Source organism: Arachis ipaensis, chromosome B1 (genome assembly GCF_059453495.1).
Source record: "Arachis ipaensis isolate K30076 ecotype BB chromosome B1, ASM5945349v1, whole genome shotgun sequence".
In the NCBI taxonomy this organism is placed as follows: Eukaryota; Viridiplantae; Streptophyta; class Magnoliopsida; order Fabales; family Fabaceae; genus Arachis; species Arachis ipaensis.
The window spans coordinates 146090932-146103138 of record NC_142436.1 but is presented as its reverse complement, the minus strand read 5'-3'; the positions used below and the strand labels follow the sequence as shown (position 1 = coordinate 146103138).

The 12207-nt window shown below is 38.6% G+C and overlaps 2 protein-coding genes and 1 pseudogene across 2 annotated transcripts; 2 read left to right on the top strand and 1 right to left on the bottom strand.

The window, feature by feature from the left end:
* The first annotated feature begins 1632 nt into the window (after window positions 1-1632).
* On the top strand, window positions 1633-3205 carry LOC148578774 (uncharacterized; annotated as a pseudogene).
* Window positions 3206-4274: 1069 nt separating this feature from the next.
* On the top strand, window positions 4275-5280 carry LOC148578773 (uncharacterized; the record flags this gene model as incomplete). Its single annotated transcript, XM_088503194.1, is given in 4 exon segments — window positions 4275-4640; window positions 4642-4665; window positions 4667-4873; window positions 4953-5280. Coding segments are annotated over 4 exon segments (759 nt in total), but the record flags the coding sequence as incomplete, so codon positions are not given.
* A 1609-nt stretch (window positions 5281-6889) lies between these two features.
* On the bottom strand, window positions 6890-8702 carry LOC148578772 (uncharacterized). The gene is made up of 2 exons (XM_088503193.1): window positions 8200-8702; window positions 6890-7163 (listed from the first exon to the last, which is right to left on the bottom strand). Exons 1-2 carry the CDS (start codon window positions 8700-8702, stop codon window positions 6890-6892), a joined length of 777 nt encoding a protein of 258 aa, XP_088359319.1.
* Window positions 8703-12207: the final 3505 nt, after the last annotated feature.

Genomic DNA, 12207 nt, shown 5'->3' with positions numbered 1-12207 from the left:
TAATAAGCCAAATTAATTTTAAATACAAAATCAGTTTTAAAAAAAAATCCAACTTTACATGAAAAAAATTATTTTTTGCACATAAAAATCTATTTTTATTTAGAAAACTAATTTTTTTATCTAAAATTTTATTTTTCTTTTCAAAAAATTGATTTTTCTTTAAATTATATAAAATCAATTACAACTTATAAATTATTTTTTAGCATTTTTAGATATCAATTTTACCTTTATAATATTTATCTTTCAAAAGTCTCAAGACTAATTATTTTTGTTATTATTTTTTATTACAAATCAAATAATATAATATAAAGTTAAAATAATGTTGAAGTAAGAATGATAAGAAAAAAGAATTATCCAGTCCAATAAAAATTTCTATAAAAAAGTGAGAGTACCCGAGAAAAAAAGAGAAAGAAGGAGAATGTAGAGATAGAAAAAGAGTATGGAAAAAAAAGTACTTTCTGAGAACGACGCAAAATTGGAAAAATAAGAAGGGGTAACAGTGGAATAATAAAAAATAGCACCATGGACAAAAAAGAAAAAATTTCATAAAAACAGTCCGTGTCCCTCTTCTAAATCCCGTGTCCATCATTGTCCTTCGTAGAAGAGTGGACACAAAAATATAAAAAACTGTCCCGGAGACAATATGTTCAGTGTCCATGTCTCTGCTTCCAAACGCTTTTTAAAGATGTGCTGTCCATGTCTCTGTGTCCTGTCTCCGAAAACAAACGCTACCTAAGATCCTGATTTCTTCATTGTAGTCCTCCAGATAGAGTTCTGAACACTCAAAGTGGTCCCTGGCCATATTTTTGGTGATGAGTCATCACCGGAGCGCTGACGTGGCCTCAGTTTGCTACGTGGGAGGGCTCCAAAACGTCGTAGTTTTGGTTTGGCGTACTTGATAGCCAAAAACGACGCTTTTTAGATGTTATTTAGTATGAAAAACAGTTTTCTCTCCAACACAAACACTTCACTTCACTCATCTCTTCTTCTTCCACTCTCTGACTTCATCTTCATCTCGTCATCAATGGCGTAGCCGTAGGGTTCTATTCGCTGGATTGAAAAAGTTGAGAGAAGAAGTAATCCAAAAGTTGTTTTCGTTCTTCCCCTCCCTCACGAGAAGTACGAGGTTCTGACTTTGTGATCGGACTCAAGGTAACCTTCCCTTTTTTTTTTTTTACTTTGCATTTTCAATACAGTGTTGGTTGATGATATACAAGTTGTTAGTGTAGTTGAGGTTCTGAAGTTTTGGTGTCATTATAGTGTCTAGGGTTTGAAGGTTGGCTGGGGTTTGTGGGGTTGCTCTATTTAACCCGATTGAAACAGGGATGAAACAGGGAGATGTATGCAGGATTGGAAAAAAAATTGTGTTCTTATGGTGATTTTTTTTAATGCATTAGTTGACTTAAAATTCTGTCTATATTAAGTGAAAATTTAAAATTTCTTGTAGATGGAAGAGAAGTTGGGCATCATGTTTCATCATGGGGTGACTTCAAAAAAAATGCAGAAGGAATTATGGTATATTCTCTAGACAACAAGGTCTGTTTAGGTTATCTAGACATTGATACTCTAGATGTCTTCTACATACGGAACTACCATAAGGAGCTTGGGTACAATGACATAAAATAGTGCTGGTGGCATGTTCTTAGAAAAGGCTTGGATAATGGGTTGAGAAATGTAAACAATGACAAAGAGATAAGAGAGATGGTGAATTGTGCTAGGACAAATAAGGGATTGATTGATGTATATTTCAAGCATGGAGTGTCAGTGCCGGAGGTGTTAGAAGGAGATAACACAGTTGTGTACTCGGATGACGATGGTGGAGAGGGGTGTAATGCAAGTACAGATGCTGATGTGAGTCCCCCACTCAATGAGACTCATGCACTCATAGTTGCTCCTATCCCGAAGGTTGTACCCAATAGTTCTTGCAAATCCAATCCCAAAAAAAAAATATCTCCATGGCAATCACAACCATCACACTCTAAAACCAAGATGCCTGCAAAAAACACTAATCCTCCCAAGACAACCAACCCTCCCAAGAAGACCAACCCCCCAAAGGCAACGAAGCCCAGTAGATTCATCCAGCCGACCAAGCCCACCAAAACCAGCCAGCCCACAAAGCCTAGTCAGAACATTAAATCAGATAAGAGCAACAAGCAGAAATTGTCCAAGAGATCAAGTATTTTTAGGAGACCCTGTACACAGTCTGCTGCTAGAGGATTCAGGAGCAACGTGTTTAACAATGAAGTTCCATTTGATGTATCTTCTGACAATGAAGAGGATAGCCTGTTTAAGCCAGGTCCGGATGAGGATAGTTCCTCTGATTCTGAGGCTGCAGGGAATGATCCTAAAACTGGGAGTAGGATTAGGAGAAACATGGTACATGCAGAAGTAGGATCCAGAAATATTAATCCACTAGGTAAAGGAAATGAGAAGATATTGCATGAAGACGACGGTTTGGTGCAGGAGGTGAGTGACGCTGAAGTTGACCTTGGGTTCGTGGGTTATGGTGATGAAGGTGCAGAGGATGGACTAGACCCAGGTGTTGACTCATATGACACCAATTCTTGGCACTCGGAGGAGATGAAGACGCCTACAAACTCAGAAGATGAGCTGGCGGAAGAAAATGATTCTGAAGAGGCATGTCCGCTGTTTAGAGAGGGTGCAAGGTTTGGAGAGCTTCATCTTGAGGTTGGCATGAAGTTTGGAACAAAATGGGAATTTAGAGAAGTTGTGAGGGAATACACAATCCAAGAGGGTAGAAGCATAAAGCTAGTGAAAAATGATAACATAAGGTGCAGTCGTGCAGGGTAGTGTGTAAGGTCAAAGAGTGTCCATGGGCGGCTTATGCATCAAGAGACCATGAAGACACGTGTTGGAAAATTAAGACTTTCAACGATGACCACACTTGTCCAAGAGAGGATAAGAATAAGGCTGCCAACAAGAATTGGGTATGCAGCAAGTTTGTAAAGAAGGTGAGAAAGTATCCAAATTTTAGACACTACGAGGCTACAACTTACTTTAAGACATGGTTTGACTTGACACTGAATAAGAATTCAATATCCAGGGCATTAACAGATGCTAGAAGTGTAGTATATGGGGATGAGAAAGAGCAATATAAGATGGTTAGGGATTATGGTATGACGTTGTTGAAGACTAATCCCGATTCAACTGTGCAAATATACACCATCCCCCAACCAGATGGTGAAGTTACCTTTGATAGGATGTATGTATGCTTAAGCGGCTGTAAAAACGGATTCAAGGCTGGCTGCCGTCCTTTGATAGGTCTGGATGGTGCTTTTCTGAAGACAAGATTTGGTGGCCATATTTTGTCAGCTGTGGGGTTAGATGCAAATCACTATATTTATGTAATAGCCTGGGCTATTGTCAGAGTGGAGAATACAAAGACATGGAGATGGTTTCTTGAGCTACTTCATTAGGACTTGGGTTACTATAAAGATCATGACTGGTGCTTCATATCAGATATGCAAAAAGTATGGAGCACTTATACTTATTGTCCTGCTTTTATTTTATTGGATATTGATGGTTAGATGTTCCATTAATAATTGTGCTGTTATATGCTTATATGCTTATACGGAGAACTTGTAATTATGCTGTTATACAAAGATTGCTGCTAGATGCGACAAATAGGTTAATATCCTGAATCATTATGCTTGTATGCTTATATGGAGAACTTGTAATTATTGGTTGTCTGATTAATCAGGGTGTCCTATAAGCATGTTATATACTTCCTTAATCATTATGTGCACGCTGGATAAAGGTTAGGGACTTTTATGGGTCACGACTATGATTTTTAGGGACCATTATGGGGATATTTATCGAATTTCAGGGACTTTTATGTGTCACGATTATAATGTCAGGGACGTATATATACACATTACTTTTGTAGTCATGTATGTATAATGTTTCATGAAATTGGCAGGGACTGATATCAGCAGTGAAAGAAGTGATGCCTGACGTGCATCACCGTTTCTGCGTCTGGCATTTATGGAAAAATTTCAACAAGAATTGGAAGGACTTACAGCTACGGGGGCTTTTGTGGGAATGTGCAAAGGCAACAACTTACCAAGAGTTCAGGGATGGAATGACCAAGATCAAAAGATTAAACGAGGATGCTTGGACATATTTAGAGAAGTGGCCGATGGATGCTTAGACCAGAAGCTTATTCAGCCATAAGTCAAAAAAATATTGTGCACCTGCCAATTTTGGATGCTAACGGGTAAGCTGCTTGTGTATAACATGGTTCATGTCACTGTTTGGCACCTGCATGTATTTCGTGTGTGCACGCTTGTGCTACCCTCTCTCGTGTGAATAAGCAGCCGGAGAATTTCTGTCACAGATGGCTGACCATGGAATCATACAGGAAAACTTATAACCACCACATTAATCCAATTCCGGGGGAACCACTATGGGAGCAAGCAGAGGACTGTAATAGGCCACATGCCCCTAAAATCAAGACAAAACCTGGAAAATTAAAGATGAAGAGGAGGATGGATGCGGATGAGAATAGTGGTTTTAGAACTAAGAAGCCTAAAGTTGACCCAAAACTGTTGGGCAACACTGGAGACAGTGTACACCTAAAAAGACAGCTAGGGGCCTTTACATGCAGTTTCTGTGGTGAAAAAGGGGCATACAAAGAGAGGCTGCAAAAAAGAAGAGGGATGCTGATGCTGCCGCTGCTGCTGCTACAGCTGCCGTTCCTGCCGAGGCGGCTAAAAAGAAGAAAAAGGATCCTGCGCCTGAGCAGCCTGTTGAGCAGCCCCAAGACGATTGTGGCCAAGCAGATGTGCAAAGCAATCCTGTGGAGATCGAGATAACTCAGCCTATTGCTTCCGAGCAAGAGGATTCTCAAAATGTAACTAAAATTTTATATCTTCAGGCTTTTATTATTTCCGTCGATCAATTATACTTAATGCTAACTTTTACTCATATAGGATCTTGGACTGAAAAGACCTTCGAACTTCGAAGCTGTCACCAAGAAGAAGATCCTCTCTGCCGCCAACCTCACCAACAGTAAACCCCTTGCAGGGTGCATCTTTAGCAACAGCTACAAAGTTTGCCAACTTGATGAAGTTCATCCCAACGCCAGGATTTAAGCCACCAAGAAAGAAGAACTGAAGACTTTAGATAAATCTTCTTAGGAGTTTCTGTTTTGTGTAATTAGTCTTTTCCATCATACAATGACTATATGGTGAATTGTGATCCAAAGGCCTTTTTGAGATGCCTTGCTTTTGATGAAACTACAGATAGCAACATTCGTGTTCCTTGGCTGCCTTTTATCTTTGTCTTTTGTTATTTTTTGATAAACAATGAAATTTATCTTAATATACTATGCTTTGTGGTTTACCAATCACTGTTCTTGCCTTATTCAACCTTTATTGATTACTGTTCATTTCATGCACAAACATAAATAACAATAGTTTCATAGTTAACAGCATTTTTGTTCCACCAACAAGCAGTTTTTTTACATCTGTTGCTAACAGGGAACCCTAAACCACCAACTCATTCATCATTTACAATATAGAATCACCAACAACACTATCAATACAAATACAGCTAACACTAACAACTGGGTTATCACTTTTTGCATATGGACATCCTCCTCCAACCTCTGAAGCCTCCAATCAAAGTTCATCTTCACTTCATAATCATCACCACAAGATTCCGACTTATCAACTTGTTCCTCATTCATAGAATCTGCCCACACAAAAAGCTCGCACCATCTCTTTTTACTTGTCTGTAACCAACAAACAATCAAAGTTCAGAGAGGAACAATAGAAGAATAGTGAGGGGAGGACAATCATAACAACTCAAGTAATTATTCTAACCCATATTATAATTGGGGCAGCCATAAAACGGTTTGTTCGGATTCGTATCTGTGCCAGACCATCTGAGAACTGGCTGGCAGCCACAGTCGCACCATTCTAGCGGGACCGATCTTCTGCTCTTCATTTACGTTCTCGCCCGGTTTTAACTTGATGGGGGAACGGACAAAGCTTCCACCTGCAGTGCTACCATCATCCATCATCAACATGAGTTCAGGCCCCAGACAGAAGTGTATGAACAAGAAGAAGTGTATGAAAAAGAAGAAGAAGAAGAGATGACGAAGAAGAAGAGATGACGTGTATGAAAATTTGGGGATTTAGGGTTACATATAATAGGAGGGACCAACTTAGGTACAAATTAGAAATTAGCCCGCTCAGCTAGCCGTTGGACCCCTCCAGCGTGGCAAACCGAGTCCACGTCAACGCTCCGGTGATGACTCATCACCAGAAATATGCCCAAGGACCTCTTTGAGTGCTCGGAGCTCTATCTGGAGGACTACAATAGGAAAATTGGGATCTTGACGATTAGATTGAGTATTTACACAAATCTCAGGGACGATTATAAGTATTTACTCCTCATTGTCTCTATCATTATAATTTTTTAAAATGACAAATCTAAATTTTTACTATTAATTAAATAAATTGAACAAATATATGTGAACAAAAAGCACACTCCCAAAGATATTTCAGTTTAAATTAAATATCTGTATCTTATAAAAGTCATATTTAAATATTGAATATTATTTTAAACTATTAAGTTGGTTATCTTTTTAACTAAAATGCTTAGAATAAAATTCGTCAGTAATAAATTTTATTTGCTATTAGTTATTTATATGATTAAATTATATCACATAATATTAAAATGTAAAATATTAAATATTAGTTATTTAAATTTTTTTTTTGGACATTGGCCATTAAGGCCCAACTTACCCAACCAAACCTCAGCCCAATCTAAATTTCCTAATTCATTCAATTTTGAAGTATATCTTTTTCTATTCTTTTCCTGTTCAGCACTCCAATTGACCACCGCAAGTATACTCTTCCATTTAGGCAATTGGTATGTTGAAGTCATTGCTTTGCTGTTGCTCTCTCCGAAACCTATGTTGATATGTAATTGTGACTGAGACTTTCAGTTGAGTCTCCTCTGCTGCCTGCGCTCTGACTAAAGCTCCGATGCCGAGGGTGCATAAACATGGAAGCTTCCGCTTCCTCTCCTCTGAATTTGTAATTTTGATGATGCAATGTTTTCCAATTCGCAGCCTATTTGCCTTGAAATTTGTTTCCTGCACCGAACCCGCTCCCTTTTCTCTTGTAATCAACCTGCATTTCATACTTCTTCAAAATAAGATTTGTTATATCAATTTGATTGCATGTCTTGTCTCAATTCAAATTGTTGCTGCCGTTGAAATTTCACTCCTGCCGTTTCTGAATTATTGTGTTCCTAACTTTATTATTGATTTTCCTTTTCCAAGAGTTGTTGTCAACGTTGAGCTTCCATGTTAATAATACGCCGCATCCCCAGTGGTGGTTGCATACTCCAGTTCTGATGAAGGCAATATGATGCTGCCATTTTAGCAACTGTGTGAGCAAGCTGGTTTTCTTCTCTGGGTGTCCAAGTTAGACCACAATTTGATAATCTTTTTATTAGCTCTCTAATATCCTGTAATATTGCTTCAATTTCTCCAATGGAAGTATTTGATTTTATGGTTTGGATTAATTTTAAATTGTCTGATTCAATTAATGTTTTCCCCAAATCCAAATTATCAATAATAATAAGGGCTTGCCTAATAGCTATAGCTTCAGCTGTTATACTTGAATATGTGCTAATTTTTCTAGAAAAGCCTAACACAAACTTTCCATTATTATTCCTAATGACCACAGATATTGCTCATTTTCCATCCTCCTTCATAAAAGCAGCATCCACATTAGCCTTTAACCAGTCTTCCAGTGGAGCCCTCCATCTGATCAGGTGTGCTGTTCTATTTTTCTCGCTCTTCTTTTCTACAAATCGCTGGTCTGTTGCTGAAATATTTTCTAATTTCTTGTCTTCCACACCTCCCAAGCTAGAAATCATATTCTACTTATTCTCATCTCTTGATGATCTCCTCCCTGTTTTTTTACTTTTTCTATATATTCCATCAACCAGTCCCCAAACGATTTTATTGAGTCTGATGTGGGTATGCATTGACATTCAACCATAAACCAGGTGGCTCGCGTCCATTCGCAGAGAAATAGGGCATGCTTTGTAGTTTGAGTTTCTGTGTTACACACTTGGCAAATAGGATTAGCTATAAATTTCTTCTTATATAAGTTAGTATTTACGGGCAGGATATCTTGGGCTGCCTTCCATAAGAACGTTCTGATTTTTGGTGGAACTGTCATATTCCAAATCTCATTCCATAGTCCCCTTCTATCAGTGCTTATTGAAGGGCCATTTTTAGTTTTTTCTTGCGCCTCTAATCTTACTGCTTGATAACCAGTTTTGATTGTATACGTACCATCTTCTCTCCAAGGCCAATATAGAGTGTCATGCCTTTTTATTGTACTTATTGGTGTTCTTATTATGCTATCTGCTATCTCTTGTGAAAACATTGAGTAAATTTTGGTTTTGTCCCACTCGCCACTTTCATTGAGTAGCTCATTTACTTTCCTGTCGTCCGCTATCCCCAAATTAAGTTCTTTTTTCCTCCCTGCTATCCAATTGTCCTTCCTTATGCTAACATGAGTACCATCTCCTATACACCACTTTCCCTGTTTCCGGAGCAGCTCCCTACCTTGTAAAATACCTTTCCATACCCATGAAGCATTTCTTGAAGCCTTCGCATCCCAAAAATTCTCTTTCGGGAAATAGACAGCCATTAGAATTTGCACCCATGTTGCATTCGGATCTTTTATAATTCTCCAAGCTTGCTTAGCCAAATAAGCTAGGTTTTAAATCTCAACATCTTTAAATCCCAGCCCTCCGTCTCTTTTACTTGCTGTTATAGCTTTCCAACTCTTCCAGTGTATGCCTTGCTCTTTTCCTGATGAAGCCCACCAAAATCTGGCCACTCTTGAGCTCAGCCTTCTACAAAAGCCTTTCGGAAATCTAATCACATTCATCGCATAAGATGGTATTGCTTACATGATTGCTTTTATTAAAGTTTCCTTCCCTGCTTGACTTAATAGATTTTCTTTCCAACCTTCAAGCTTATTTATGACATTCTCCTCGATCCATGCTAAAGCTCTATTTTGGGACCTTCTCCAGTTGGCTGGCAGCCCCAAATATTTTCCTGGAGTATCCCATGACGCCATACCGAGAATCTCCTCGATGTTCACTCTAGTCTATAAAGGCACTTGATATCCAAAAGTGATTCCTGATTTGTCTAGATTGATTTTCTGACCCGAAGCTTCAGTATATTCATTCAAAACTGTAATGATCTGAAAAATCTCCTCCTCCTTTGCTTCTGCCAAAATGATGCAGTCATCCGCAAAAAGTAGATGAGAGATAGTAGGTGCTGTTGGTGCTATTTTAAATCCTGAGATCCCGCCTTCCCTTTGTGCCTCACTCATTAGGACTGTTAACACTTCTGCTGCCATTATAAACAAATACGGTGATAAGGGATCGCCCTGTCAAAGTCCCCTATATGGCTTGATTTTTCTTGATAGCTCTCCATTAATTTTGAATCTATAGGTAGCACTTGTAACACATGCCATCATCAACTTCACCCACCTGGCTTGAAACTTGAAGGCTGTGAGGACCTTTTCTAGGAAGTCCCATTCAAGTCTATCGTAAGCCTTATTCATGCCTTACTTGATTGCTAAATTATTGGAACTGCTTCTCCCTTTTCTGTTAAGGCTATGATAAGCCTCTTGTACTATAATAATATTGTCTTGTATGAATCTACCCCCACAAACACACTTTGAGTTGGCGATACAACTTTTTCCATCATCTTCTTCATTCTCTGTACTAGAACTTTTGCTAAGATTTTATAGACAAAATTGAAACAGCTAATGGGTTGCAGCTGGTTGAGGTTCTCTGGGTTCTTGATCTTAGGAATTAAGACCACTGTTGTCTCGCTCACCTCTTCAGGTATATACCCACTATTGAAAAATTCCTTCATTATTGCACACATGTCGTTCTTAATGCTCTCCCTGTATTTCTGATAAAACAATCCGCTCAACCCATCAGGCCCGGGTGCCTTAAGACCTCCGATGCTAAAGACAACCTTTCTTATCTCCTCCTCTGTAACTTCTTTTAATAGCTCATCATTCATTTCTTTAGTTACCATTCTTGGAATCTTATTGATGATTTTTTCAAAATCCTACCTTTTTGTTGAATTGAAAAGGCTCTGAAAATGGTTCTCAATGTGTTCCATTATTTTCCATTTTTCATTCAGCCATTGTTCTGTACTATCTTTTAATTTCTCTATACGGTTCTTATCTCTTCTCTGAATAGCAGTCGCATGGAAGAATGCCGTATTCTTGTCGCCCCACCTTAGCCACTTTATTCTAGCTCGCTGCCCCCAGTATTTTTCCTCTTGCTTCCATAATTTTGCTATCCCTTCTTTTAGCTCTAGGATCCTTTTCTGTTGCTCTTCTGAAATTTCTGATGCTTGCAGTCTTCTAAGTTCCTCTTTTATTCTTTGAATTTCCCTATTTGCCCTTTTGAAGGTCATTTTGCTCCATGTATTGAGTTCTTCTCTGTAGTTTTTAATCTTTCCCATCATCTTACTCCAATTATCTCCATTTGATTTCTCCTTGCTCCAACTTTTGGTAACTACTTTCTCACAACCTTCGTGGTCAACCCAATACGATTCGAACTTAAAGCTCTTCCCTGGGTTTTTTTTTCGGCTCTAAATTTAGAATGATTGGGCAATGGTCTGAACTTATGGCTGGCATGGCTGTCAAGGTGGCATTTTAAAACATACTTCTCCAAGCCCCATTGGCTAACGCTCTATCTATTCTCTCCCTGGTAATCACTCCATTCCTCGGGTTGCTAAACCAAGTAATCTACTTACTTTCAACTCTATATCCATTAGAGCATTAGCATCAACAAAATTTCTAAACTCCCTTACCTGATTCTGTGGCTTCGGGTGTAGCCCCACCTTCTCCTCTTGTGCTAATACATCATTAAAATCTCCTATAAACAGTTGGGGCATGTTTCTATGATTATTGCTTGATGTGATATCCTTCCACAACTCCTTTTTCTTCAAAAAACTGGATTTCCATATACAAAATTACAATACCATATATTTCCTTTCTTGTCTTCAATACGAGTTTTAATGTAATTGTCACACCAGAAATAAACATTAACATTATATATTGCATTCAAAAATAAGCAAAGACCACCGGACAATCCCCGAGGTTCAATGCAAAAAGCTTCATCAAAACGTAGCCTTTTTCTAATTTTCATGACAGTTTTTTCTTTTGCTCTAGTTTCTATTACAAATACCATGGCTGGCTTTATCTGTTTACATAAATTTAGGAGCTCCGAAATTGTCGCGGGAGCCGCCAACCCACGACAATTCCAACTTATCATACTCATGGCTGAGTTGGGGGCATGTTGAGGCCCGCCTCCTCAGCCATACAGTCTTCCATGACAACTTTTTTGGTTTGCATTTCTTGTTCCATCATTCCTGATTTGTGCTCCTCCAAATCTGCCTTGCCTTTTTTCTCTTGCCTTGATGTTTTGGTTCAACCCCTCTTCACCCTCTTCCACTTCCATTACATGTACAACATCTTCATCCTCCCTTTTTCTTTTCAGCTTCAGGCTATCCCTTATGCATCTTGCTAATTCCACCTCACTCTCCTTTACTAAGTGGCTGATTGTCGTTGCTATTCTCTTCCTCATCCTCCTTAGCCAATTCCACAAAGTATAAATTTTCATTGGCTGACATGTGTACTTGTTTTTCTTGTGCCAATCTTGTTTATTTTTCACAGTTTCTTTGACTCCGGCCTATTTTCTTCTTTTCCACGTGTTCTCTTCCTTCTACTTTATTTTCTACTATGACTCCTTGCTTCTTTTGTTGATACACCATGCTGTCTTTATTTTTTTGGGCCCCTTTACCCATTGCTTCTTTAACATTTCTCCAATAGTTAGTCTTTCCTTATCTTTAGTCTGATCCATTTTTTTGGGCCTTTTTACATTATTCCTTGATCATCATGTAGTCTCTTTTTTCAGCTTGACTCTCACTTGGGCCAAATTCTTTTCTCCTGATTATACCTATTCTCTCTTTGGTTGCTTGGTATATTGGATTTTTCACTGTTTCAGTTTGACAGAACACCATGTTGGGTTGGACATTATTTTTCTCCTCCTTTTGGCCTGCTCCTTCTTCATTCATTTCTTTGCTTTTATGTCTGTTCTCCTTCATGCCTCTAATGG